The following is a 23,774-nucleotide window of genomic DNA, read 5'->3' on the forward strand; positions in this document are numbered from 1 at the left end:
TATCATTAGTATGCTTCTAGAACAGTGATTCTCAACAAGGTGCCTTGAGATGCTTTCAAAATTGCTATGGGATGCATGCCAGACAATGTTAGCACTGTTAGGTTTACAAAGATGGTTTACACGATAATCCCAGAGATTTCAAATAGAAATCCATAGTTGTGGTCTTTCTGGAACAGAAAAACAGCCTCTATTATTTTTCTGTAGTCAAGAGTGAAAACGAAGATCTGGCATTTTCTGAGGGCTGCCTCAAGCCTATCCAGGGGTGTCTTGAGTCTAAAAAGGTTGGGAACCACTGCTCAAGCATAATTCACCTCCATGGTTTACTTTGCTGCTGTTCTGATTCCCTACCAGCATTGTACCTCATCTCCCTATTGTCAACTCCTGATTATTGATCACTACAGGATAATTCAGCATTATTTGCATTTACCTTGGAGTGGCAAATTAACTGAGTCTGCTGTACTTCAGTGCTATTCAGCAAGAAATGATGGAATAAAATCCTTAGCAGATATAAGTGTACATAGCTCCTGAGTCAGTGGAAGAACCTCATTCATTTTTTTGGGCTCTGGGTTGGTCCTACGGAGAAAGGGCGTGGTGACAGGATTGACACATATTCTTGGATGGATCTGGAGAGTGTTCACAGGGGCAAAATACATTCACAGAGTTTCAATTCTGCCACTAGGAACCACTGTAGCTGCACAGAGGGCTTTCATTTGTTTGTAGCTCTGTGTAAGCTAAAGCTGTTTTCCATTCTCTATCCTCCAAGTCACTTAGTTTCTGTCCTAGTGTATATAGTTCTTAGGTAAAACAGAGGGGTGCCACTATTCCGACTGTATTAATGATGGGCAGGGATTCCCATACTTGGTCTTCCCTTTCTGTAGACTAATGTCTTACGTCTCCTTTTCATCTCAGGATGTTTTAAATGATAAGATCTCCTACCCTGATGGCACTTTCATGGACTGGGAGTTCAAAATCTCTGTCATGTATGACATTGCTAAGGTAAGCGGTTTGGTGATACTGAAGCAGTAGTAAGTCTGTCTTTATATTAAACTTATGCAATCTTATATAGTGGATAGGGACAAGTCATGACTCCTAGGATGTATTCTCTTGATCAGGTGTTGCTTAGTGGCTAGTAGGCCCTGGGAGACTGGAGTCTTAGGTTCCATTTCAAGTTCTGCTGCTGATTCAGCACAGTGTGACTTTGAATAGGAAAACCCGAATTTTTTTTCTCAATGGTGGAATCACACATTCTTGTACCAAAGAACCCCTAAGATTTTTTTGTAATGAATAGTTTAGTTAACATTTGAAAGAATGGTAAAACTCACTCAGTAGGGATAGCCATTTCAGGCAGTGAAGGTTTAGAATGGGAAATTCATTTTTCACAGGAGCTGCCTGAAATTTTAAGTAATGTTTAATATGCATTTCCATTTTGGAAGGGGAAGGATGGGGATGGGGGGCATGGAAAGTTTTGGTTTAAATGTAATGTGCCTGGGTTTAGTTTGAAACAAAAATGGACCCAAGAATTTCACACACACAATTAGATAATCCATGGCTTCCACTTCCCTTGTGCTCCATCGATTTCCTGGTCCCATTCCTGGTGTTTCTTTTTGCTAGTTCTTCCATTTCCCTACTTGCCTCAGTTCAGACCTGGTCTTTGTGATGAATGATTCTTCTGTGTCTGTTTCAATGAGATACTGAAAATCTCACTCTTTATTAAAATCTCCTTAATCCAAATTGTCACAGTTTGGTGGCCAGGTTAATGAGAATTTCACATTCAGTTAACATTCAGCATGAAGTGTTATTTGAAACAACAGTTGTGAACTCCTCCTCCTTCTTCTTAAAGGTTCTAATAAGGTTTTTTTTAACACTTTCCATTGAGCTTCACAGGTCTCCTGCACAGATACTGATCAACTGGCTAAAGGTTGGCCCTGAGTACAGTGCCCAAACTAATGAGATTATACATACACAAACAAAGTAAAATGCTTACAGAATTCCCATTGAGTTGAACAAAGATTTCACAAATGATTGGCAGACATTGTTCCATCTGTAAACATTACATGAAGCCCAGAAAGAAAGGTTCCAAGGACCCTTTCTGTGAAATAGCACCTCAGATTATTTTAACCATATTAATAGAGATGATTCAGACAAGCTTTTTATGAGGAGTGTTCTAAATTCAAGAATATATAGTGATTTGTAATTATGCCTGGAACTTGGCATAAGGAGGCTGAATGGCTTAGTGAGTACTATACAAACTTCTATCATTACTACCTGTCAAGTACCTCCACTACAGTCCCTTCCTTATACCTGAAGAGCTCCTGCTCAGTATTTACCTCTAAGTTCCCTGCCTTCCACCTCCCATTCCCCTGTACCCCAACACCCAGCTATCAGTCCCCAACACTCCTCAGACCCAATTCCTTCTCCTTGCAGTTCAGTAACCCAGCACCCACTTCCTGTAACCCTACTGTCCATCTCTAGATCCTGTGCACCCCAACTTCAGTACCCCTGACTGCTGCTCAAAAGGAGGAGGCAAGGCAAGCCTAGAGGGCTCTCTGAGCCAGCACCATCTGCTCATCACCCACTGTTCTTGCTTTCTTATGATAAGTCTGGTGGGTGTCACCTGGAGCAGCATAGAACCGGCTCTGTGTGACACAAGCAAGCCATGCAAAGAAGGAATTACAGCAATTGAGCCTTCTGGTCATGAGGGCACCATTGCTGTTGCAAGGTTGATGTTTCTCAAATAAGAGAGCAACTGCAGGAAATTGTACAAGTGAATGAAATATATTTGTATTATATCAGAAAGATGTCTTTGTTGAAAGGGCTTCTTCAGTGTCAAAGCTGAAGTATGTGCTTTGTGAATTAGTAATTTAGGAGCACAAACCTAGCCAAAAGTCAATGGGACTTGTATTCCTAACTCACTTGGGCAGTTGTGATCCCATTTAGGGCTGACAGACTCCCCACTTCCAAGCATGGGTCCCCAGTAACTGAAGGGAGAGTGAGCCTTCTTAGATGCACCAGTAAGACTCAGTCTTCTCAGGGTACAGACCAGGGGGCTCAGACACAAGTAGACTAGAGTACCACAGAATCATCTTATAGGAGTCAGGAGTTGAGGGAGGGTTTCTGTCTTACTGGGTTTACTCCTTGTCTGGTGGCAGCAGGGGGATGAGAGAAGGACAGTAGTAGGAAGAAGGTCCTGAAGGTGGCAAACTAGGCCTGTTTTAGTAGGCTTTTTACTTTGGGTGGTATGAGCTGAGTCTCCAGAGATTTGAGTATGATAAATGCACATACATGTAACCAGATCCAACCATTTTCTGGGGATGCTTAAGTCCCTCAGAAAGTCCTTGGGGTTCAAGCCTACCTCTGCTCTGCTTCAAACCCAACTTATCTTAGCTCTCTCACACAGATCCTGGCAGGTTTCTTCACAAAAGACAACAGATTACTTGCAGTGATCATAATCATACAACCTCTGTAATCCACTGTAAAGTTTAATTATCATCTGGCCCTTGAGAGGATGACATTTGGATGTGTGTGCTTAGGGAAAAGGGGCCACATTCAGGGGGAATCTAAACTGGTATAATGTACCCTTTCTTCCGGCCTCTTCAGTGTACATGTTTTCAGCACTTTGCATACCAAGAGACCAGAAGACAGAGGTATAGCAGCATAAACAACTGAAAGGAGGATGTAAATAAGTATAAGTTAAAGTCCTCCACCCACTGTTTTAACTTTTGCTACCTAGTAGCTGCTTTTCCTGTTACACTACTCTCTTCTGGCCCTTTGACATCAATGTTATGACTTATTTGACTTGTTTCAGGCTAAGTGGGCCAGATTCAGAAGTGATGAGTAAGAGAGTGCAAATTACAGGCTGTGTGTGTGAAACATAGTGAGTGGAGAGAGCCTGAGTGTAAAACAGTTCAACTGGCTCGGACCATAACCTGCATGGCAAGGGAGCTGGACCTTCAGGTACAAAGCATTGACTAGTATAGAGAGATTCATAGATATCAAGATCAGAAAGGCCATCTTTTCATCATGTAAACTGACCTCCTGCATAATTCATGGGATAGAATGCCAGCCAGTAATCTTGGCATTGACATTTGCCTGCTCTTTTCTGTGCAGAAACAGACCTGCTTAGGTGTTTTTGACTGTGGGGCATTCTAGCGAGTGGATGTCTGCAAAAAGGATACAGATTTCCCAGACAGATTTTTCCTTTAGCAAAGGCAACTTCATGCATTCTAAATAAATAAATAAACATATGGGATGTATTTTTCAAGGTTGTGAAATATTCATACAAACCGTCACTTTGCTAAAAACATCATAAAAACAGTGGTTGCAAATTGCAAATGAAATAAACTTCCCTGAGCGGAAACAAGTTTCTAAACTCTCCTAATCATTGGTGGGAAGCTACCAAGAAGCACATGGCAGCATCATAGAGAGTTAATCAAGAGGAAAAACAATCGTCTGATTAACTCTAAAGAAGCTGGAACTGTGTTGGAATTTCAGAGCCCTGGTTTGGTTGCCAAGTTCCAACTGGCAGTTAGTAGGACTTTGGAAAATAATACTTCTGGAATTATTCTAATAATAATAATAATAATAATAATAATAATAATAATAATAATAATAATAATGCTAAATAATACTCCTGGAATTATTATTATTATTATTCCTGGACTGGGTGAGGGTAAAATAGATTGATCATTTTGATGTGTGGAGATACTATGCTAATGAAGACTTTTGAAAGACTTAAATAACTGGATCTTGTGTTGAACTTTCAAATTCTTACTAATTCTGGCAGCAGTCATTAAAATTTTCTTCTTTCCCTCCTCTTACCCCTTGCGCTCATCAATAACAGGGAATGTCCTATCTGCATTCAAGCAAAACTGAGGTTCATGGCCGTCTTAAGTCAACCAACTGTGTAGTGGACAGCCGCATGGTGGTAAAGATCACTGATTTTGGCTGCAATTCCATTCTGCCTCCAAAAAAAGGTATGCAAAACTAGTATTAAAAATGACACCTCTTCCTGTGCCCTCCCAGCCACAGAATTCTTCTATACAAATTCATTGGATCTCTAGTATAGTAATGTTATAGAAAGTTACATTTTTTAGTCTGCTGATCCTTGTTAATGTTTACTCTGAAAAGCTACATGATATCCTGTGATCTATTATGCATCAAGTATATGGAGTACAGAGAAGTGAATGCATGACATTCTGTATAACTTTATTTTGTATAGCAACTTCCATACAAAATGTGTCTGAAAACACTATGCTGAGCTACATAGTGTAATCACAAAGACAAGTAATAGTAGACAGAGAAAGCAATTAAGTAATATAAGCAAGAGAGGAAAGAAAAGTGTGTTTTAAACTGAAATTTGAAAAGACAGAAAGAGTCCAAAGGAGGGTGAACTGAAGGAAGGTTGTTCAGATGACAGGAGCTGTAAATAAGAGGCTCTCACTCTCTCCTGTAGGAGAGACAGAAAGGAGTATAGGTACATCATTATATTATCATTGATCCTAAGTGGTGTGACTGCATGAATTTTCATAGTATCCTGCCATTTGCCATGATATAACTTAAACATTAACACACAACACTTCACATTCCTTAAAAATTTTCTAGCAAGAACTATTCATAGTCATTCTAGTCCTTAGGTAGAATTACAGCAATTTTTGTTCTCCTAGCATTAATCAGATTATGATAATTGTTTTTCTGCCCTGTGTCCGCCAATCCCCAAGAGAAATTTTGGTATAAATAAGCATTCCTCTCTCCTCATCTATCTTTCTTCTCCAAACTGAACTTGGAGTGAAGTTGTGATACCTGAATCATTCATATAGTAAGCAGCTGAGATGACATAAACACAGCACAGTGTCATCCCTGAGATACATACGTTGAGGAAAACATGGGGCTAGAATGGGGAGAGAAAATTCTTATATTCAGACACAAACATCTCCAGTAATAGCAATGGAAAATTAGTGGTTAGGAAAAGGGTATTGAAAGGGTAAAGATTTTACTCATTCCTCTTAGGTTTCCCTCATTCTACATATGTCTTATTTCTAGTTATTTCAATTTTTATATTAGTAGTACATTTATCTTCTTTAGTCACTCAAGAGTAAATGCTGTTCAAGCAGACTGAGAATTGTTGGGCTTTGGACTTTATTTTTAGAGGCAAAGGTAGTGCATCTCAAGAGCAGTAAACTGGTGAAGGTGGATTACTGGATTACATATTGTAATTATGATAGCAGGGAACTGGATTCAGTGACCTAGAAAGTCCCTTCTAGTCCTGTGTCTTCATGTTTATGATGATTGCATTCTGACTCTGATGTTGCTGCATGTTATGATTCTGCTTAACAATGTTAAGATACAACTTTAGTGTGCCGTGACAAGGTACCACAAGTTCACAACATCACTAGGTCTAGATACAATGGTGATCAGTTTGCAAGAGACACATATGGATTATTGTTAGAGTGTATAACAAAATGCTGTTATGTCAACTTCAAAACATTTGGGGATTATTTTTATAGTTTCATAGATTTTGAGGGCAGCAAGGACAGTTATGATGACCTCATACATAAAACAGACCATACAATGTCACTCTGTATCTAGCCCCCAAATCTGTGTTTGAAGTAGAGCACCTCTTTTAGAAGTAGAAAGAGGTGTATTGAAGTCAGCCCTTCTGGACAACAGCTAAAGAAATAACGAAAAAATGTCAAGATGGGGCTGAGAGATGAAAAGAGTAAAAGGGAAAACCAGGATACTACTGGGGCAGATGTGGTTCCAAAGAAGGTCATGCAATCTGTTTCTTGTCATACTCCCTCTCTCTGTATCTTTCTTGTTTGGCTGCTCAGATTTGTGGACAGCTCCTGAACACCTCCGCAAAGCCAATGTGTCTCAGAAAGGTGATGTGTACAGCTATGGAATCATCGCGCAAGAGATCATCCTGCGCAGGGAGACATTCTACACTGGCTACTGCCAGGACTTTAAAGGTGAGAGACTAAAAACCCAGTCCTGCCTTTCACTGTAACCATTCAGATGAGGGTACGGTGGCAGTAATTGTTGTTTTTTCTACACCTTTTAGTGAAACCATTGTTTACATTTGGTGCTTCATCTGCTTCTTCTCTTGCTGGGCAATGAATGATGTGCCAAAAAGAAGTAACATCTTGTGAGAGCCATTACTGCCATTTTTTAAAATTAAGATTGTATCAAATTTCCTTTTTTCCTCCTTGCAGTGTTACATGAGCCAATGCTCTACAATACTTTATAGACTTAATGTACCAGTGAAAAGCCCAGAAGGGCCTATCTTTGTCTGGGATTTGTGTAGAGTATCATAATATAGTAATAGCAAACATCAAAACCAAAAACAACACTGTCATGAAACAGCAAAGGAAACCCAGCAGCATGATAGAGGAGTGTGTTGGGCTAGTCAGGCTTATTCCCTTTGGAAATTCATAACTCTAACTTCTGGTGCTGCAGGATAAAAAAGTGTTCTCCTCTGCTAATCCTCCTTCACATATTTTCTGTACAGGGATTCATGTTTTGTGGTACTGTTCCAAGGCCCAGACAGCCTGTTAGATCCTGGTTTCCTTGGATCAGAAATATAATTGGATATCTTGGAGGATTTCCCTCCTTACTTCAAGAACAAGATTAAGTACATTTGAACAAAATTGCTCACTGTTTTAGAGGGTGAAACTGTGCCTTACAGGGACAAACTCAACATTGGTTTTTGTGAAATTTTAGGAAGTTTGTTCAGTGAGGTTTCAGGGTTCCTGGGTGAATGTTACCTTATGCCTTATGAGTTGAATCCATACCTCATCTAACTAGTGAAGCAAGCGAGGAGTTATAGAGTCTGATTATCTGGAAGATGTTCGGTCCCAGACCACGTAGGTATGATTAAACCTTTTGAAAATGTGTTAGTGAAGCAGGTAGAACGCTATTTGAATATGCATACAAGTGGTAAGTCTGTAAAACTAATTAACATGGACTGCCATAAATTCTTCTGGGATTTCAAAAGCATTACAAATTTAGAGTGAAAATTTCAAATGCCTAAAGGACTTAGGAGTCTAAATTCCACTGAGTATAAATGGGATTTAGATTCCTAAGTCACTTTGCTGTTCCTGAAAAATTTACCCCGTAGTCCAGTTTTCTTCTGATTTTTGAACAGTTTATTTCTGCCTTATCTTATAAACATGGGTCATTAGTCTCTGACTGCCTGGTTTATAAAAGACTACTTGGAGCTTTTAGGCAAATACAGTAACTGTATTAAGTTGGTTCATTATTGGTCTTTAATCATTGAAGCCTTCTTTCCCTAAAAACCTACCTATGATGCCAAGTATTTAGAAGTTTTTTTTATTGGGAAACCAAGATTGTTTTGCAGTTCTGGAAATGAACACATTTTGTTCAGGTGATATAAATCCAGTAATGCTGCGATACCAGAATCCATCCATCATCACAAGTTAGGATTGCCACCAGCATGTCAGAATATGGGATTTTCCTAATTACAGGTTACCAACAAGTGCAGGCACCTCTTTCTCCTCTGAGTCATCCTGCCACCCCCTCCCTGTGTTTGTTTTAGCATGCAATGCAACAGACTGCCTTCTAGCTTTTTCCTTCTCTTAGCATTTCAGAAGAACTTCCAGGGTAAGTTGGCACTGTACATTGCCAACCCTGCAATATTCCAAGAATGGAAAACATAGCCTCTCAGGATATAAACAGGCATAACAATTATATTGCTATCAAAGGATATTAATACAAGCTGTTACTTTGCAACTCTTGCATCTGCATGATTCTCTCTCTCCAACTTTTTAACTCTGCTTCATACAGCTGCAAAGTTAGGGTAATTTAGCTTACTTGTATTGCTACCAGATTATGCAGATGTAGGAGTGACAGCATAATAGCTCCCTCCCATTTGAAAGTAGCTAAAATGTATGTTTATTCATCCCATCTGGTTGCCATCTTATTAATACAAACAGAGATCTGAAAAGGCTCACGTGGAGGGAAAACATGTCAGATTTAGTTTGGGGTTTCTGTTTGCCTAAAATCAACCAACAAATTTTCTCCAGTTGTCAGACATTTACAGAGTTCTACTTAATTAGAAGAAAACTGATCATTTGCTAACTGTACTGTTTTTAGCGTAATGATCATCTTTATAGCAGTATACTTTCCTTGCAAAAGTATACTGTGACAGACAGTGCCCAGCTCTCTGTGAGCATGTGATGGGGAGAGAGGAGGAACAAATAACCTCCCTTCTTTACCTTGTACAGGGAGCAGTTATAGTTTCAGTAGTTGGAAGTAATTTGCATGTGTAATATCACTAGTGGCAAAAGAAAATCTCCAAAATGGGTGAAGAGGGAGCCCATGATCTTCTTGCCACCAGTTAGCTGACAGACCTTGTCCCATATGAGTGGACTAACACAATACCCCCTTGGGTCTGTAGCCTGTTTGCTTATTCTAGGTTCACCAAGTGACACTTTTAATCTGGCGGTCATCCTTTAAGTACAATGACACATCTTCCCTCCAGTACAGCAACTGCATGTACACTCCATGGAGCTTTTCCCAGTCAACACAAAGTATGTTCAGGTTATACTGGTAGGTTTACTGGTTTTGTTATTGTTCCTGATTTCACAATTTGGTTTAATAACTCTGGCCTACATATAGGCAACCAAGGGGCTAGGTTTCTATAGCAATGGTGCTCAACCTGTGGCTTGCAGGCCAGGTCCGGCCTGTAAGGCTCTCCACAAGTCTGGAAATTTGGCAATGGGGGAGGAGTGGCAGTGTCAATTGCCACTCTCCTGCTGCCAAATAATGTGGCCAGTGCATGGTTGGGCCAGTACATGCATCTGAATCCAGGTGTGCTGGATGGTACCTATGGATTGACCCCACACACAGACCCCACATAGGACCCAGGTCATGTGCCACCCCTGACCCACTTATCTGGCCCACAGGTCCAGAAAGTTGGACACCATTCTTCTATAGTATGGTTCTGTAATCAGCAGGCTCTATTTTACCATTAGGAAGGCTTTAAGGACCATTAGTTACTTTTTGTTTATTTGGACTAACTCATTAGTTATGAAGAAAGAAAGAGAGGGCAAACCTAACTTATTTAAGAAATGTTGAATTATGCTTGAGGCACCATCTGCCTCTGAACTACAACTAGATACCATGATGACTGGTACTCTATAAATATCTGAGAAACAGTGAGAGAAGATCGATGTATAGTTTTACTAATAGCAGGCAAAAATTCCCTGTTTTATGCACAGAATTATATATGATGTTTTCTGCAGAAGGCATTTTCATGGGTAGGCTGGCATTAGATTAATTTTTGTCAGGGAGGAGACATGTCAATGGCACAATATAACTGAGTTTGGCAAATATGGCTTGAATTCTGACATGTTCAGAGGATAGAGCACTCTGATAGGTGGGACAGTATATTCATGATTATGGGTGATGAGCCAAGAAATTACTATATTTTAAAATTATGGATATATATATATGTATGTTAAAAGTCTGATTTTTAATGGGAGTGAGCATCTGTACTCCTATTAATTTTATGGTAATTTGTGAGTGCTCTGTACTTCTGCAAATCAGCATATAATATCCTAATGGGCTTTCATACTCTTTTTACCATGCTTATACCACATGCTGAGAAAGGCACTAATAATGCCTAACATTCACATGGGACAATGTCACATTGATGTCTGTCATTACTAATAAATACACCTATCCATTTCTGTTTCTTTCATTTCCCAGTTGCCTTCAAGTTCCTCTGTTTTAGCTGTGTGCCTTATAATTAGAAATACCCTGAAGTTCAGATCCATCTCAAAGGAAGGCCACCATTATTTTTTGCCAGTGTTTGTCCTGATCCAGGCTCTAGCTTCAGGCCTTTTTTCTGTTTATATCACCATCTAAGCCTACTGTATCCACCCTGAAATGCACTCACTCTTATGCTTTATTGTTTACATATACATTTTTTTTCTGCATTAGAGAAACTTTACAGAGTGGAGAGCGGCAAAGGAAGGAAACCCTTCCGACCAGACCTATTCCTAGAAACAGCAGGAGAAAGGGAGCTAGAAGTAAGTGTAAAGTAAAGGAAAATACTTTACTGTAGAGAGGAAAAATTTCCAGCCAAGCCAGACTGGGAGGATGAAAGTGGAACACATGGTATGATCCAATGGCCTGGCCTCATGGGATGGAAAGATATTTCATAAATATCAGTGCAACAAAAATGTAATTCAATGCAATTCTCTCATTCAAGCAGCACAGTGTCTCTTTATTCTGCATCTGGTGACTTTTACCACCTAACCCATGTATTACGGGGTGGTTCTTTATGGAGTAACAGGATGTGTAATGGGAGGCGTTTACTGATCCTTGAAAAAAGAATAAGCATATAAGATATTTTTTCTGTTTTTCAGAATTTTTAAAAACAGTTTTAATTTTTTATGGGCTGTATGGCACAAAAGAGATCCCTTAAAATAAAACTGAAACGTGTGTATGTATAAAACAGTCTGTTGCATGTGGTCAGTTGCATCATGGGGAGGGTATTTTTATTGTCTGAAATGGCAGCTAAAAGTTATTTCTGTAGGTGGTGTAATTGGGCTGAGTGGATTAATAGTGTGATCCTATGTGGTGATCACCACTGGATTGGATGAATCAAGCAACTGGTACAGAGTGGCAAATCCTATTTGCAAGTCAAGTAATGTTGAAAGGATACTCAGCAATTTGGAAAAGGCTACCATTTTCTTTTGACAATATTTGTAAACAGCAGCATTGTCTATTTGTAGTGGCACATCTTTTGATAATCAGAAAATTGATTAACACCCCCCCCAGATAAATACCCAATACATAATTACAATTCATCACCCATTGGAGGCCTGGAATCTTTTGCTTCCCTGTCTTTTATAGACATTAGTTTCAAATTTAGCGTATGCTGCTTGTTAGTGCTGAGCATCAGTATTATCTGAACATCAGTACTAGCTGTCCAATGATCACTGGCAAACATGAAATGACTGTTGCTGTAAGATATGAGTAATGAAAGTCTTATAAGAATAATCAGTCACATATGTTAATGGGTTACTGAACAAAAGAGATGGGCAAGGAATCCTATATTGACTAGTGAACAGATGGTTGCTTTTGCCGTTCATTGCCATTACCGTCTCTGCCAGTTGCTCATTTGAGTTTCCCTTGAACTGTACATTCTCAGGTATATATGCTTGTAAAAAGTTGCTGGGAGGAAGACTCAGAGAAAAGACCTGACTTCAAGAAAATTGAGAGCAGTCTGGCGAAAATATTCAGGTAAGCACCACAGTCTCTGTTCTGTAAAATGTTCTGGACTCACAGCACGTGGAAACTTGATGATTATAAATACAGTATGCCTGTAAATGCCAGAATGGCTTAGTCAGTCGGAAAATGATTTGTTTACTGGAACTCTCGTCCTTTGAGAAAAAGGAGTGTGTATGTGTGTGCGTATGAGAGAGAACAAGCTCAAGTGAGCAAGAGAGATGATCATGAGAACCCAACTTTTAAAAGTGCCATACGAGTTAATTAGGCTAGTGACACACATTCAAAAAGAGTGAGCCTGAGCCTGAATTAATTCAATCTTTGCAGGTTAGTCTAACCTGGCTAAGCTAAAATGGTTTGTAACCATAAAGACATCCCCTCTGGACTGAAGAAATGCAGGCACGTGCATGCAGTGGCTCAGGCTAGAAGCTGGGTGAGGGGGGTGCTAGAGCAGCCCTCCCTTCCCTTCCACATGCTGACTAGAGCAGGGGCATGGCTAGGCCCTGGAAGGACCTTCTGGTTAGGGAGGGGTTCCCTCCCCCTCATTGTTGATAACAGGATTGAGTTGCACAGCAGGGAGTTACACAGGGAGTTGTTAGCATTTATCAACCCATCAAACAAAACAACAGCCTCTCTCATTAACAACATTTTCCAAGGAAGGAATGGAGGGGCATTACCAGCTACCTGTTGATTAGCTCCAAAAAGCCCTAAGCCAACACTGTCCTGTCTGCCTTTGTCCCATCTCCCACAGCACGGACTGTAGCCAGCATGTGGTGTGCTAGCTAATGCTGAGAGATGTCTATTGAGGCAGGCGGGAGAGGGGAATCCCTGCTTGAGCAGGGAGAAGTGAGGGGCAGGGGAGCAGGAGAAAACCAGGTAGATGGAGCTCCAGCTAGGGAGCAGAGGGGTGGGGTCAGCCCTGCTGGGCTGGAGCAGAGAGCAGAGCCCTGCCCAAAGTTGCAAAGCATCTGGGATGTTGGAGGACTCTGATTTAACTTAAATGAGGAAGGGGTCTGGGATAGACATTGTATAAATCGGTTTGACCCAAATATATTAAGTCTGATACAACATTCAACCAGGTTTATCTCAAACTGGTTTCAGCCATTTTCAAACTGGTTTATGTTCACTGAACATCTGTTTTGTCACAGGTTTAAACCAGTTTCTGATCACTTAAATCACTTTATGTGTAATGCCTATCCCTAGCCTTAGAGACTCAAATCACCAAAATAATTAAGTGGTGAGACTACTCAAGTGTCAGATAATGGCTCATGATGCTCAAGTGAATGGATTTGAGCATGAGATGATGACAGATTTAGGTGGCTTGAGCTGATAACTGATATGGGTATAGATAACACCAAACTGAGGTTATTTGAAAGGGTCAGGTTACCAAAGGTTTAGGTAGTTAGAGGTACATAGTTAGCCATGTTAGTCTGAAGACAAGTAGAAGGCAGAGTAGATTTACACTTTATAAACTATACAAAGAGTGTGTGTGTACGTACGTGTGTGTGTGTACGTACGTGTGTGTGTGTGTATACACACATATAGGGGGGATCTAGGGAAGGTGTAGTGGTATCCCTATGCCAGTTGTTGTCCAGCTGAAGTTTAAAATTAATTTCCTGGCAGTGGCAGCAGTATTTCTAGTCAGGCAGCAGTGGGGTGGTCATGTGACTTTATGACTCATTATAATCTGTCTGATTCCTTGTAAGCTCTTCATTGCACAGGTGTTAACAACTCTCCCCTTTTTAATAGTTTTAATGTTCCACTAATCAAGCTATTCTTTCTTCTGCAATTGTGCTGTTTGTTAGCTGCTCCTGGTAATACAGCTCCTATTTCATAGCCCTGCAGACTGTTTTTAATTCCAGCTAAAAACATTAACTCTGGTATGCAAAAAATGTACATCAAACATTGGATGCACTGTGTGGATGCTCAAGAAGGCTTGATTTTGTTTTATGAATCTGAAAGATGTACCTTTAATGACTAAAGGACTAATGAAATAATGAAAATAATGAAAAACTAATGAAAATAATCTTTTGATTATTTTTGCTTAGTTTGCTGTATTTTTTAATACATAATGTATGATATGGCAAATTAATACATGTTCAAATAAAATTATATTTGTTTTTGCTTTGATCTTAAACTAAATAATACAGACCTAGGCCCCTAGCATATTAATTAAGCTTCTAATTTCTTTTTACCTGGAAAACCATGGGCAGATCTAGGATTTTGAAAAGGATCTATGGGAGGACTGTGAATACACACACACACACACACACACACACACACACACACACCCACACACACACACACACACACACACACACACACACTCTGGTTAGTCTATGAGATGCAAATCTATCCTACTTTCTCTCTGTAGTTAGAGGACTCAGCTTACATGGTTTATACAATCATTAAATTTGGTGATGTAAACAATCCTACTTGAACATTCTGCCCTTTCACCTGGCGAGTGTACAACTGTTCCTAACTGTTCCACTGTTTAGTGTTTTGGGACATTTAAAAAGCTAAATTAAATAAAAAGTGGGCTTTCAGACACTTCCCATGGTAAACTGTTACCCTCTTTTTATTCTTCCTACAAATCAATCCCATTTGCTCCCTGATCAATTTCTGCTGCTCACCTCCAGCTTTATTTTTTCTGATAACGTGGTATCTGAAGTGGAGCACAATGTTCCAGATGAGGTCAAACCAGAGCAGTGCAGAAGGAGGACTACATTCACCTCCACAGACATGGGGGAGCAGAGATCACATATTCTGCAACTGGAGGCAGCTTCACCAAAGGGGAGGTCATCCTGAGGAAGGCCAGAGGTGGTTTCACAGTCATCATAAATAGACGTTTTGATGGAAGAAAGGCAACTGTAAAATCTAGCCAGAACTCTTTTACGAATCTGAATGCCAGAATCTTTCAGACAGTCTGAGCCCATCTACTCAGCCTGCAGTGAAACAGGGCTATCACTGCTTTGTGCTACTGCAACTCTGCTCTTGGCTGCCATTCATCTGATAGGAGGCTCCAGGTTTGGTTGCACCAGTGGAATCCAATGAACGAATCTGACCCAGGGCCTTGTTATTGCTCTGTTGATGCCATCAAACATTTGCAAATTGTTCTGGCGTTTTTAATTTTATAGTCAATGTCAAATATATCTAATTGTGCCTCCTATCAGCTGTCCCTCCCTCTTAGGAATCTGGCTAGTTGAGTTACTCTTTCCCAGCATACATTTGTGTTTCATGTTATTTTGGGTGACCTGGAATTGATTACATTAGCAAGATCAAGTCTTTTGGGGTTGCTGGGAAATTACAAATGTGGGGGACTAATATGGGCTACAGGCCTTCAAGACTGAACATAAACTCTTTACTAGTAAAGAGTAACTAGTAATTGGGAGACTTTGGGAACTAGAGGCTGAAATAATCTTCCATTATTTATTTTTGTCTTTATCTCCATCTTTTCCCCTCCGCTGTTTCCAGTAACTACCATAGCCAGACCAATGAAAGCTACATGGATACTTTAATCCGGCGCCTACAGCTATACTCTCGGAACCTGGAGCACTTGGTGGAGGAGAGAACAGAGCTGTACAAGGCAGAGCGGGATAGAGCAGATAAGCTTAACTTCATGCTGCTCCCAGGGTGAGTGCTGACCAGGGGTGGATACTAAACATTACGGGTGTGCAAAGCAGGCCCTATTAGATTTGGATTCAGCCTGAATCAGGGACAGTCATTCAATTTGTTGATTCGGATCGCTGTCCCTGATTTGATTCGGCTGAATCCGAATCTGAAGATTCGATGCCGATCTGGAGAATCAGCGATTTGGACATAGACACAGCTTTAAAAGTTCTTTCTACATACCTCGAGGTACCAGCATGGCTTGTGAAAGCTGCGATGCTGGGGCACATGGAGCATCCCACAGGAGTGCAGGGGCCCTCCATGTGCTTGGTGGCAAACCTGGAAGTGGACTGGAAGTACTTCTGGTCCACTCCCGGGTCTGCCCAGGAGCACACAGGGGGGCCCCCTACATCCCCAAGCTTGGCTGCGGGGGGACCCTGGGTGCCTCCCCAGACCCAGGAGGTACCGGTCGTCTAGCTAGGGGGGCGCAGGGGGGCCCCCCTGTGCACTCCCCAGTGGATGCGGATGTGGGCTAGAAGTGCTTTTGGTCCACTTCCAGGTCTGCTGCCGAACGCTCTGGGGACCGCCCCGTGCTTCTGTGGGACACTCCATGCGCCCCAGCATCGCAGTGTTCACGAGCCGCCTGCTACCTAGAGGTACGTAGAAAAATTATTTAAAGCTGTGTCTATGTCCGAATTGCCGATTCTTTCTGAATTTCTCTGAATCGACTCAGAGGGTTCCAATTCAATTCGGAGAGCTTAAAGGGTACTTTGATTTGATTCGGATTCAGAGATTCAGCCACTGAATCAGGCTGAATCTCTGCTGAATCAAATCAGGGACCAAAGCTTTGCCCAGACCTACTGAACATTAATTGTGAGGCCCAGTTATGGATCTTACTCATTGTGGGAGGCTTCACACTCACAGACTATCAAGACTAAATGATAGACTAAATGATTGCTTCATAGACTAAATGATAACACTTCATAGCATTTGCCTCCATAGAGTCAAGTCAGAGACAATGGATCAACTTATTCTGTCATTGATAAGCAGGTGAATATGGGTATAATTTAGCCCTTTTCATTTTTTCATTACCTATGATTTATGTTTTCACCTTTTAGACACGCCATAAAATTCAGGCCACGGACCTTTCTGATAATTAGAGATTCCTTGTCTTTATAGTTACTGACAATTTTCTTAGTTGGGACGCTTTTGTCCCTTCAGGGTTTTTGTTCTAAAGGACTAGTTGAAAATGATGTTTTTCCCATAGACATAACATTAATGGCCAGGTGAAACTTTGCTCATTTGGATTTTTTTTTTATTAACAGCTATTAGGACTATATTGCCTAAGCATTTTTTCTGCAGTTTCCCCTTCTTATTAGACCACTGTGGTTTATAGATGACTTGCAAGAGATTAAGGAAATGGGGTTACTGACTGCTGCTGCACTTATGGAGGAAGTTGTGTGGTGAATTAGACTGATTGTGACATTAAGGATTCTTACAGTTTTGTGACTGGCAAAGTAGAAAGAAAAGTAAGATTTGCCTGTTGGAAGCTGGGGTGTGGCTGAGTGCTAGTTGTCTGTGCTTTGCATAGATAAGACAAAATTGAGGTTAAGTTAGTGGGTTGAGGGAAGCTATCAAAAGCATTTGCAAAGATTATATCCAATCCTCAGATGGAGGGAAGGCCATGTTTGTACTTTTGTGGGTTTTTTGGACTGAAGCCTGTTCCTGGATGCAGAGGCTTTAGTTTTAGGCAAAACTTATCCTGGTGAGATGAATGACATAATTACTTCTAGCTGCAGGTAGACCTTGCTACTCAGGTTCATGCCTCTGTTATCTTCAGAACAATTAATTTAAATATAAGTAAAAATGATCTTCAACACACTAAGTTTTGATTTTTCATGCGGGCTCCCAGGGCCTTGAATGTGGGTCTAGTGATATTAAATTTATAAATCAAAGTAACTACATAAACATAACTAAACGGCACTGTTCATGCAAGTAGGGTCCCAGCCTCAGTGTATGTAGTAAATCCCAGTGTGGAGAATTACATTCCAGTGGTCTGCACTTTCTAAATTCGTCATTGTGTCTAAAGAGGTATTGTTGTAGTATGTTGCTAAAACAGCTGGTGTATCCTGATCAAGAAAAAAAATCATTTAAACAGTAGAGAAAGTTATCCTGATATTAACAGCGTATGAAGTGCTTTGGGATCCTTCAGGATGAATAGTTGTAGAAAAATATAAAATGATTGCCTTAAAAAGTACCTATACTCACTTGGCCGACATGTATCCTCTAACTTTCAGAGTGTGGGTGTTATCCTAGTATTCACCTTATCTTTCTTTGTATAAGAAGATTAAAGCCGACTTCCACCCCATCTCTTTATTAATTCTTTCATCTATCCTGCTCAAACAAAGGCAAATGTAGGGGATTCCCAGACCCTCTGTACCTCTTTTGACTGCTGGACATTTGAGAACAGTGGATAACATAGAGAGAAACCATGGATTCTTTATACAGAATGAGTCTCAGACTTCCAGCAGTTTGTCAGCTGCCCAGGAGTTGCTTTGAACTGCCATACAGATCATAAGATTCAGTCAGGCAGAGCACTTAAGCACATGGTTAAAAGTAAACTGAAGGCAACCTGCTAAATCAGTCTTGACTAGGAAATACAGACAGGAGGTTAAAACTAGGTTGATCTATATTTAAAGCATAGTGATTTTGACTAAAAGAGGGGGGAAAATTAGGGAGTCATTGTAAAATATCTTTAGCTATCTGCAAATTGTGTTTGGGTGAAAAAGGCTGGTACTGCGGTAAGGGCTTCCTGATTCACCTGATTTGTAATGTTGGGTCTGTAAGTACTATTTAACTGCGTCTTGCAATAGTTGAACATTTTCACATTTGTGGTGTGCTGCCCTGACCCATAATGTTAAAGGACTTTTTTGATTGTTAATCACGTTTAAGAGGTTTGTTTGCCTGGAACTGGCTAAACCAGTCCTCTTTCATGCATCAGTCACGTCTGGAAGACATACAGATGGATGCCACAGAGGGATCTGTAAGTGCAGTGTGGGCACAGAAAAGCTAAAAAAACCTGCCAATGGCTTGCACAATCAGAGTCCCAGAGTGTTCATGCAGTCATTATAAATGCTAGTAGATGGACAGCAGGGATGGTGCTGAGGGAGGAGGTTTGGGGGGTATAGCCACCTCAAAATTCATCTTAGCTCCCCCTGTTGTGACCCCTCCCAGCACCACCCCTGTCCAAGCCCCCTGCCTCTCTCCCAGGCCACTGCCACCTGCCCCGCTCCCACCCACAGCCTACAGAGGCACAGTGCTCCTGACCCAGCACAGCCCAATCTTGCTTGTATACAGTATATATTTTTATTCTTCTTTTGTAGATAACATAGATAAAACACATGTCTCAGTGGGTATTGTTAAAAAAAGCGAATAAGTATGACTGGCCAGAAGACGTATAGCCCTCCACCCCAATTTTTTGTCTAGCTCACCTCAGCCCCTGTACCGGGAAGAGGATGGTGATGCCCCTCATGGATAGACAGATTTAAAGCTAGCTTCCTGGAATAAAGTCTATGGGAGAAGAGGGAGCAAATGTTTCACAAACAGAAATAATATTTACTTTTGTGCCCATTTTTTCAGATATTCAGTTCCCTGACACAAGCAAGAGAACAGTCCATTTGACTTTGTGCTTTATAACTTTTTAGCTTTTCCATCTCTTAGGATCTTAAAGGGTCTAATACATTTTACAAAGGATATCTGTAGGAATCAGTTCATCTTACCCAGAAGTGTGACTACCTCTGTAGTGGCATACAGCAGCAATTTCAACAGCAGATATACCCATTAGGAAGTGGGCAATGCCAGGAGATCATTGCCAACTGAAAAAGGAAAAAAATTACGGGAGGCAAAATATAATTAGTTTAATTGCTCTATAACCAGGACACCAGGCCAAACACCTCCTATCCAAAGTAAGATATTTGGAGAAAGTGTACGTGTGCATGTGTATGTGCATGTGCAAAGAGCACTGAAAACTGGGTTCTGCCAAGTGCATTGGCAGACTGGACATAAACTGAGGAAAATGAATCTTTTCATCATCAATGCATATGACTCCCAAGTCTTACATGGCAGTCTTTGGAGGAGGCTGACTTGAATGCAGGATTGTCTTTAATTTTTCTCAGTTATGGATAGGATGGCCTAAGCGATGCAAGTGATTTAAGAAGTCTAGCATTTTCTTCCCAAAGAGGTTAAGATCTAAATGAGAGCTCAGAATTCTAGTGACAGAAGTTACATTTGAGAGACAATCCCTTACTTAGAAGACTACAGAAGTTGGGAATTGGGAGATGGCTCCTCAGTTAAGGTAGGCAGAGAGACACAAAGAGTTTCCAGAGGGTGCCTACTGCTTCACAATTAAAATGTGTTGTTTAGTTCTTCTCATTCGTTGTATGCTTGCATTTATTAAATCTAATGATCACTACAAGAACCTCAAAGGATCTTAAAGCCAGAGATGCTGGTGTCAGGGGTATAATGTATATGGCACTCCAGGTGCCCTTGTATTGCAAGAAGGGTGGGTACAGTGCAAGGGCCAGGAACCCAGGTGTTGACCCAGGAGTCTGGACAGGGTCATAGCCAGAGTCTGGAGACTGTGGCTGAGCCTTAGCCCAGATATTAAAGATATGGTAGGCCAGTGTCAGGAAGCCAGAGCAGGTCAGGAACAAGCCAAAGTCAGAAAGCCAGAATCAAACAACAGAAAGCTATTTTTGGTTTGAGAACCAGAGTCAGAAAGCTATAGATCATGCCAGAATAAGGCCCAAGAGTCAGGATCAAGCCAAGGCTTAGAAGCCAGAATGAATACCAAGAGCTCAGGAAAAGGGAACAAGAGCTGGGATCAGAGTTAAGGCAAAAGTGCATCATGGGAGTCTACAAGCTAACCAAGAAAAGGGTGCCAAAATACAAAGAAAGGGCACCAAAATACAAATTCACCTAGGGTGCCATTTTCCCTAAGGCTGCCTTGCCGAGCTGGAAGATGACTCATCACATTTTTGGACTGTCACCAAAATGTTGGTTTGTTTACTTGTCCACTGATGTGGTTTTTTGTCCCATTCTTGGTCAGGGGTGTCAAATATGTGGTTCACAGGCTGGATGTGGCCCACAGAGCTGCATCTTCCAACTAGCCTTGATGGGGGGACCTTCCTGTGGCTGTAGCCAAGTGTCTGGGTGAGAGTGGGGGCACTGGAGACCCTGCAGCACTGTGGGAAGAAGTCTGGTTTGTTACTGTGATTTATTCCCACTGTGGCAGCTAAGTGTCTTAGATGCTGAAGCTCTTTCCTCCAGGTCCCATACTGGAAAAGGGGAGGTCCATGGGCTCAATTTGGCCCAAGAGGCTGGCCCTGCATCACTCATTTATCCTGTGGACCAATTCCACACCATAGGGCCAGACAAGTTTGATGCTGCAGTTCTAGGTATTTGCAGCCTACATGTCTCCCCTTTCCTTCCTTCTTTCATTTGCCAGTGCAGATAGGTTGGGCTTTATCTCTCTGATTAAAGATGCTTCCTTTTGTTGGCATAAAAAGTGTGTGGACCACTTTTGTGTGTCCCATATAGGAAAAACAACATGTATGGTTTCTTTCCCAAGTTTTGAAGATATATTTTTGAAAATTAGGAGTTTATATTTTCAATATTTGTCAGATAAAGTCCATTTTGAAGTCTGGACCTTCATGCATCTAAGTGGTCAGGGTATTGGTTTTATGTTTTATCTGAATTAGAATTTGTTTTCAAAGTGATCAGTGACAGGGAACTGGTTCATAACTGAGCTTTTAGGAAAAATTCTGTACCTGTATCTACAGGAGGTCAGAAAGGATGAGCATAGTGGTTCCTTCTGGCTATGGGGTCTATGAATCTCTTACTGTCTCAGAAGGCAAGGAGCACCTCATCTTGCAGCAGTTGAATTTTCCAGGTCCTTTTCAACCCCAGAAGGCCTGATTAACCCTACATCTCTCCTGTCTTCTAGTCTTCATAAAGAAGAATTTAATTCCTTTGAATAAATATCAGGTGTCGTGATAACTAATCTTCCTTTCATGATACTCAGAACATAGTGATATTGCTTCTAAAAATCATAGTGAGAAAATATTCATATCAGGCTACAATTAATTTTTCCATTGGAAGAAATACAAAGATACCATGTCTTTAACTCACTGAGAAAAAAAAAAGTGTAGCCAATGGTTTGAGCACAGAACTGGGAATCAAACTCCTGAATTCTAATTTTAATTTTGACACCATCTTCCTCTCTATGGCCTGTGACATGCCTTTGTTCTTCACTAATTCAAATAGTTTTGGTAAGATTTCCTTAATTAATGTAATGAACTAATATTGGTTGAGTGCTTCAAGCTCCCTGGATAAAAGGAATTTTAGAAATATAAATTATTATACTGTACTAATTTTCTGTGAACCATTTGACATATCTCCACTAAGCAGTGATGCTGTTAGTGTTTGTGTGAAAAAAAATCCTCTCAAGCAAAAGGCATATTTATCTGTGTTTCCCCTCCCCGTCACATAGGCCAGTGGTAAAATCTTTGAAGGAGACTGGTGGAGTAGAGCCAGAACTGTTTGAAGAAGTCACTATCTACTTCAGTGACATTGTTGGCTTCACAACTCTCTGTAAATACAGCACCCCTATGGAGGTGGTAGATATGCTGAATGATATCTACAAGAACTTTGACCACATTCTTGATCATCATGATGTTTACAAGGTGAGAAGAGCCTCAATTTAATTTAAATAATTATCAGGGAACACAGCAGTCACAGACAGCATGATAGGGTTAGGGGCTTGACAAGAAGTCTCATCACCAGTTCCCTAAGTAAAGGCAAAGAGGAGAAATGCAGGTGAAGATTACTTCTCCCTAGTGTGTTTCACATACCTTGCCATAATTAGTTTTCTGTAACAAGGGGTGAGTCTACATGAGACACTACTGCACAGTGATTCCTGTGCATTTATTTAGTAACTGTATAATCAAGTTCTAAATAAATACACAGTAACTGGAGTCACTGTGCAATAGCTCTGGCAAATGTCTTTTAAGTGATGCTACTGCTCAGTAGCCTGATAATACTGCACAGCAGTGTATTAGCATTGTTAGTGCTGTGATGTGCTACTGTGCAGTATTATTTGGCTACTATACAGTGTCTTATGTACACTTGCCCACGTTGTAAAAGATGTGCTACCTAGAACACTGTGCACAGTTATGAACATATTGGTACCAATAAGATCTGCGGTTTGGGGGAAATTAGACAAGCTTGCCTTGGCCAGAGAAGACATTTACAGGATGACCTAATAAGTCTTTTCCATCTCTGATTTACCTGAGTCTTCCAGTGATTGCTGACAATGACTTTCAACTCTGTTTCCACAGGTAGAGACTATTGGTGATGCCTACATGGTGGTGAGTGGCTTACCAAAGAGGAATGGCAATCGCCATGCAGTGGACATCTCCATGATGGCACTGGATATCCTTAGCTTCATGGGAACCTTTGAACTGAGACACCTACCGGGCTTGCCTGTTTGGATTCGTATTGGGATTCACTCTGGTAATGGGTGGTAGCATATAATTAAATAGCAAGTGAACAAGGGTTTTCAGTGCTCATGCTTCATAAATGATCATCTCTGTGGACTGTGGGATAGCATGGGGCACAGCTAGTTGTGTGTGTTGTGGGCTGACTTTCTGCGAAGACCATTGTTGGAAGGAGGGGAGCCAGCTTTAATAAAACATTGGCTTGCTCTCAGATAGTGCAATCACCTCATTTTGCAGTTTAGGATGGAGTTGAGCAAACCAACCTTCAATAGTTCCTCATGTGGTTGAGTCAAGAACATTTTGTGCTCAACTGAGCTATTAGAAAATACTCCCTTCCTTACAAGAGGGAAAATTAGA

At 40.9% G+C, this 23,774-nt stretch overlaps 1 protein-coding gene across 3 annotated transcripts in view; it reads left to right on the top strand.

Moving 5' to 3' along the window:
- GUCY2C (guanylate cyclase 2C) overlaps positions 1–23,774 on the top strand; it is an 84,094-nt gene that overhangs the window by 54,905 nt on the left and 5,415 nt on the right. For all 3 annotated transcript variants that reach the window (XM_019514908.1, XM_019514907.1, XM_019514909.1), the window contains 8 exons: positions 910–996; positions 4,841–4,973; positions 6,828–6,965; positions 10,960–11,048; positions 12,176–12,267; positions 15,727–15,885; positions 22,412–22,604; positions 23,259–23,433. In XM_019514908.1, coding sequence (XP_019370453.1) covers positions 910–996; positions 4,841–4,973; positions 6,828–6,965; positions 10,960–11,048; positions 12,176–12,267; positions 15,727–15,885; positions 22,412–22,604; positions 23,259–23,433 — 1,066 coding nt within the window. The remainder of the gene's footprint in view (positions 1–909; positions 997–4,840; positions 4,974–6,827; positions 6,966–10,959; positions 11,049–12,175; positions 12,268–15,726; positions 15,886–22,411; positions 22,605–23,258; positions 23,434–23,774) is intronic.

The sequence above is a fragment of the Gavialis gangeticus genome, unplaced genomic scaffold (genome assembly GCF_001723915.1).
Source record: "Gavialis gangeticus isolate Ggan-Ray unplaced genomic scaffold, GavGan_comp1, whole genome shotgun sequence".
NCBI lineage: Eukaryota > Metazoa > Chordata > Crocodylia > Gavialidae > Gavialis > Gavialis gangeticus.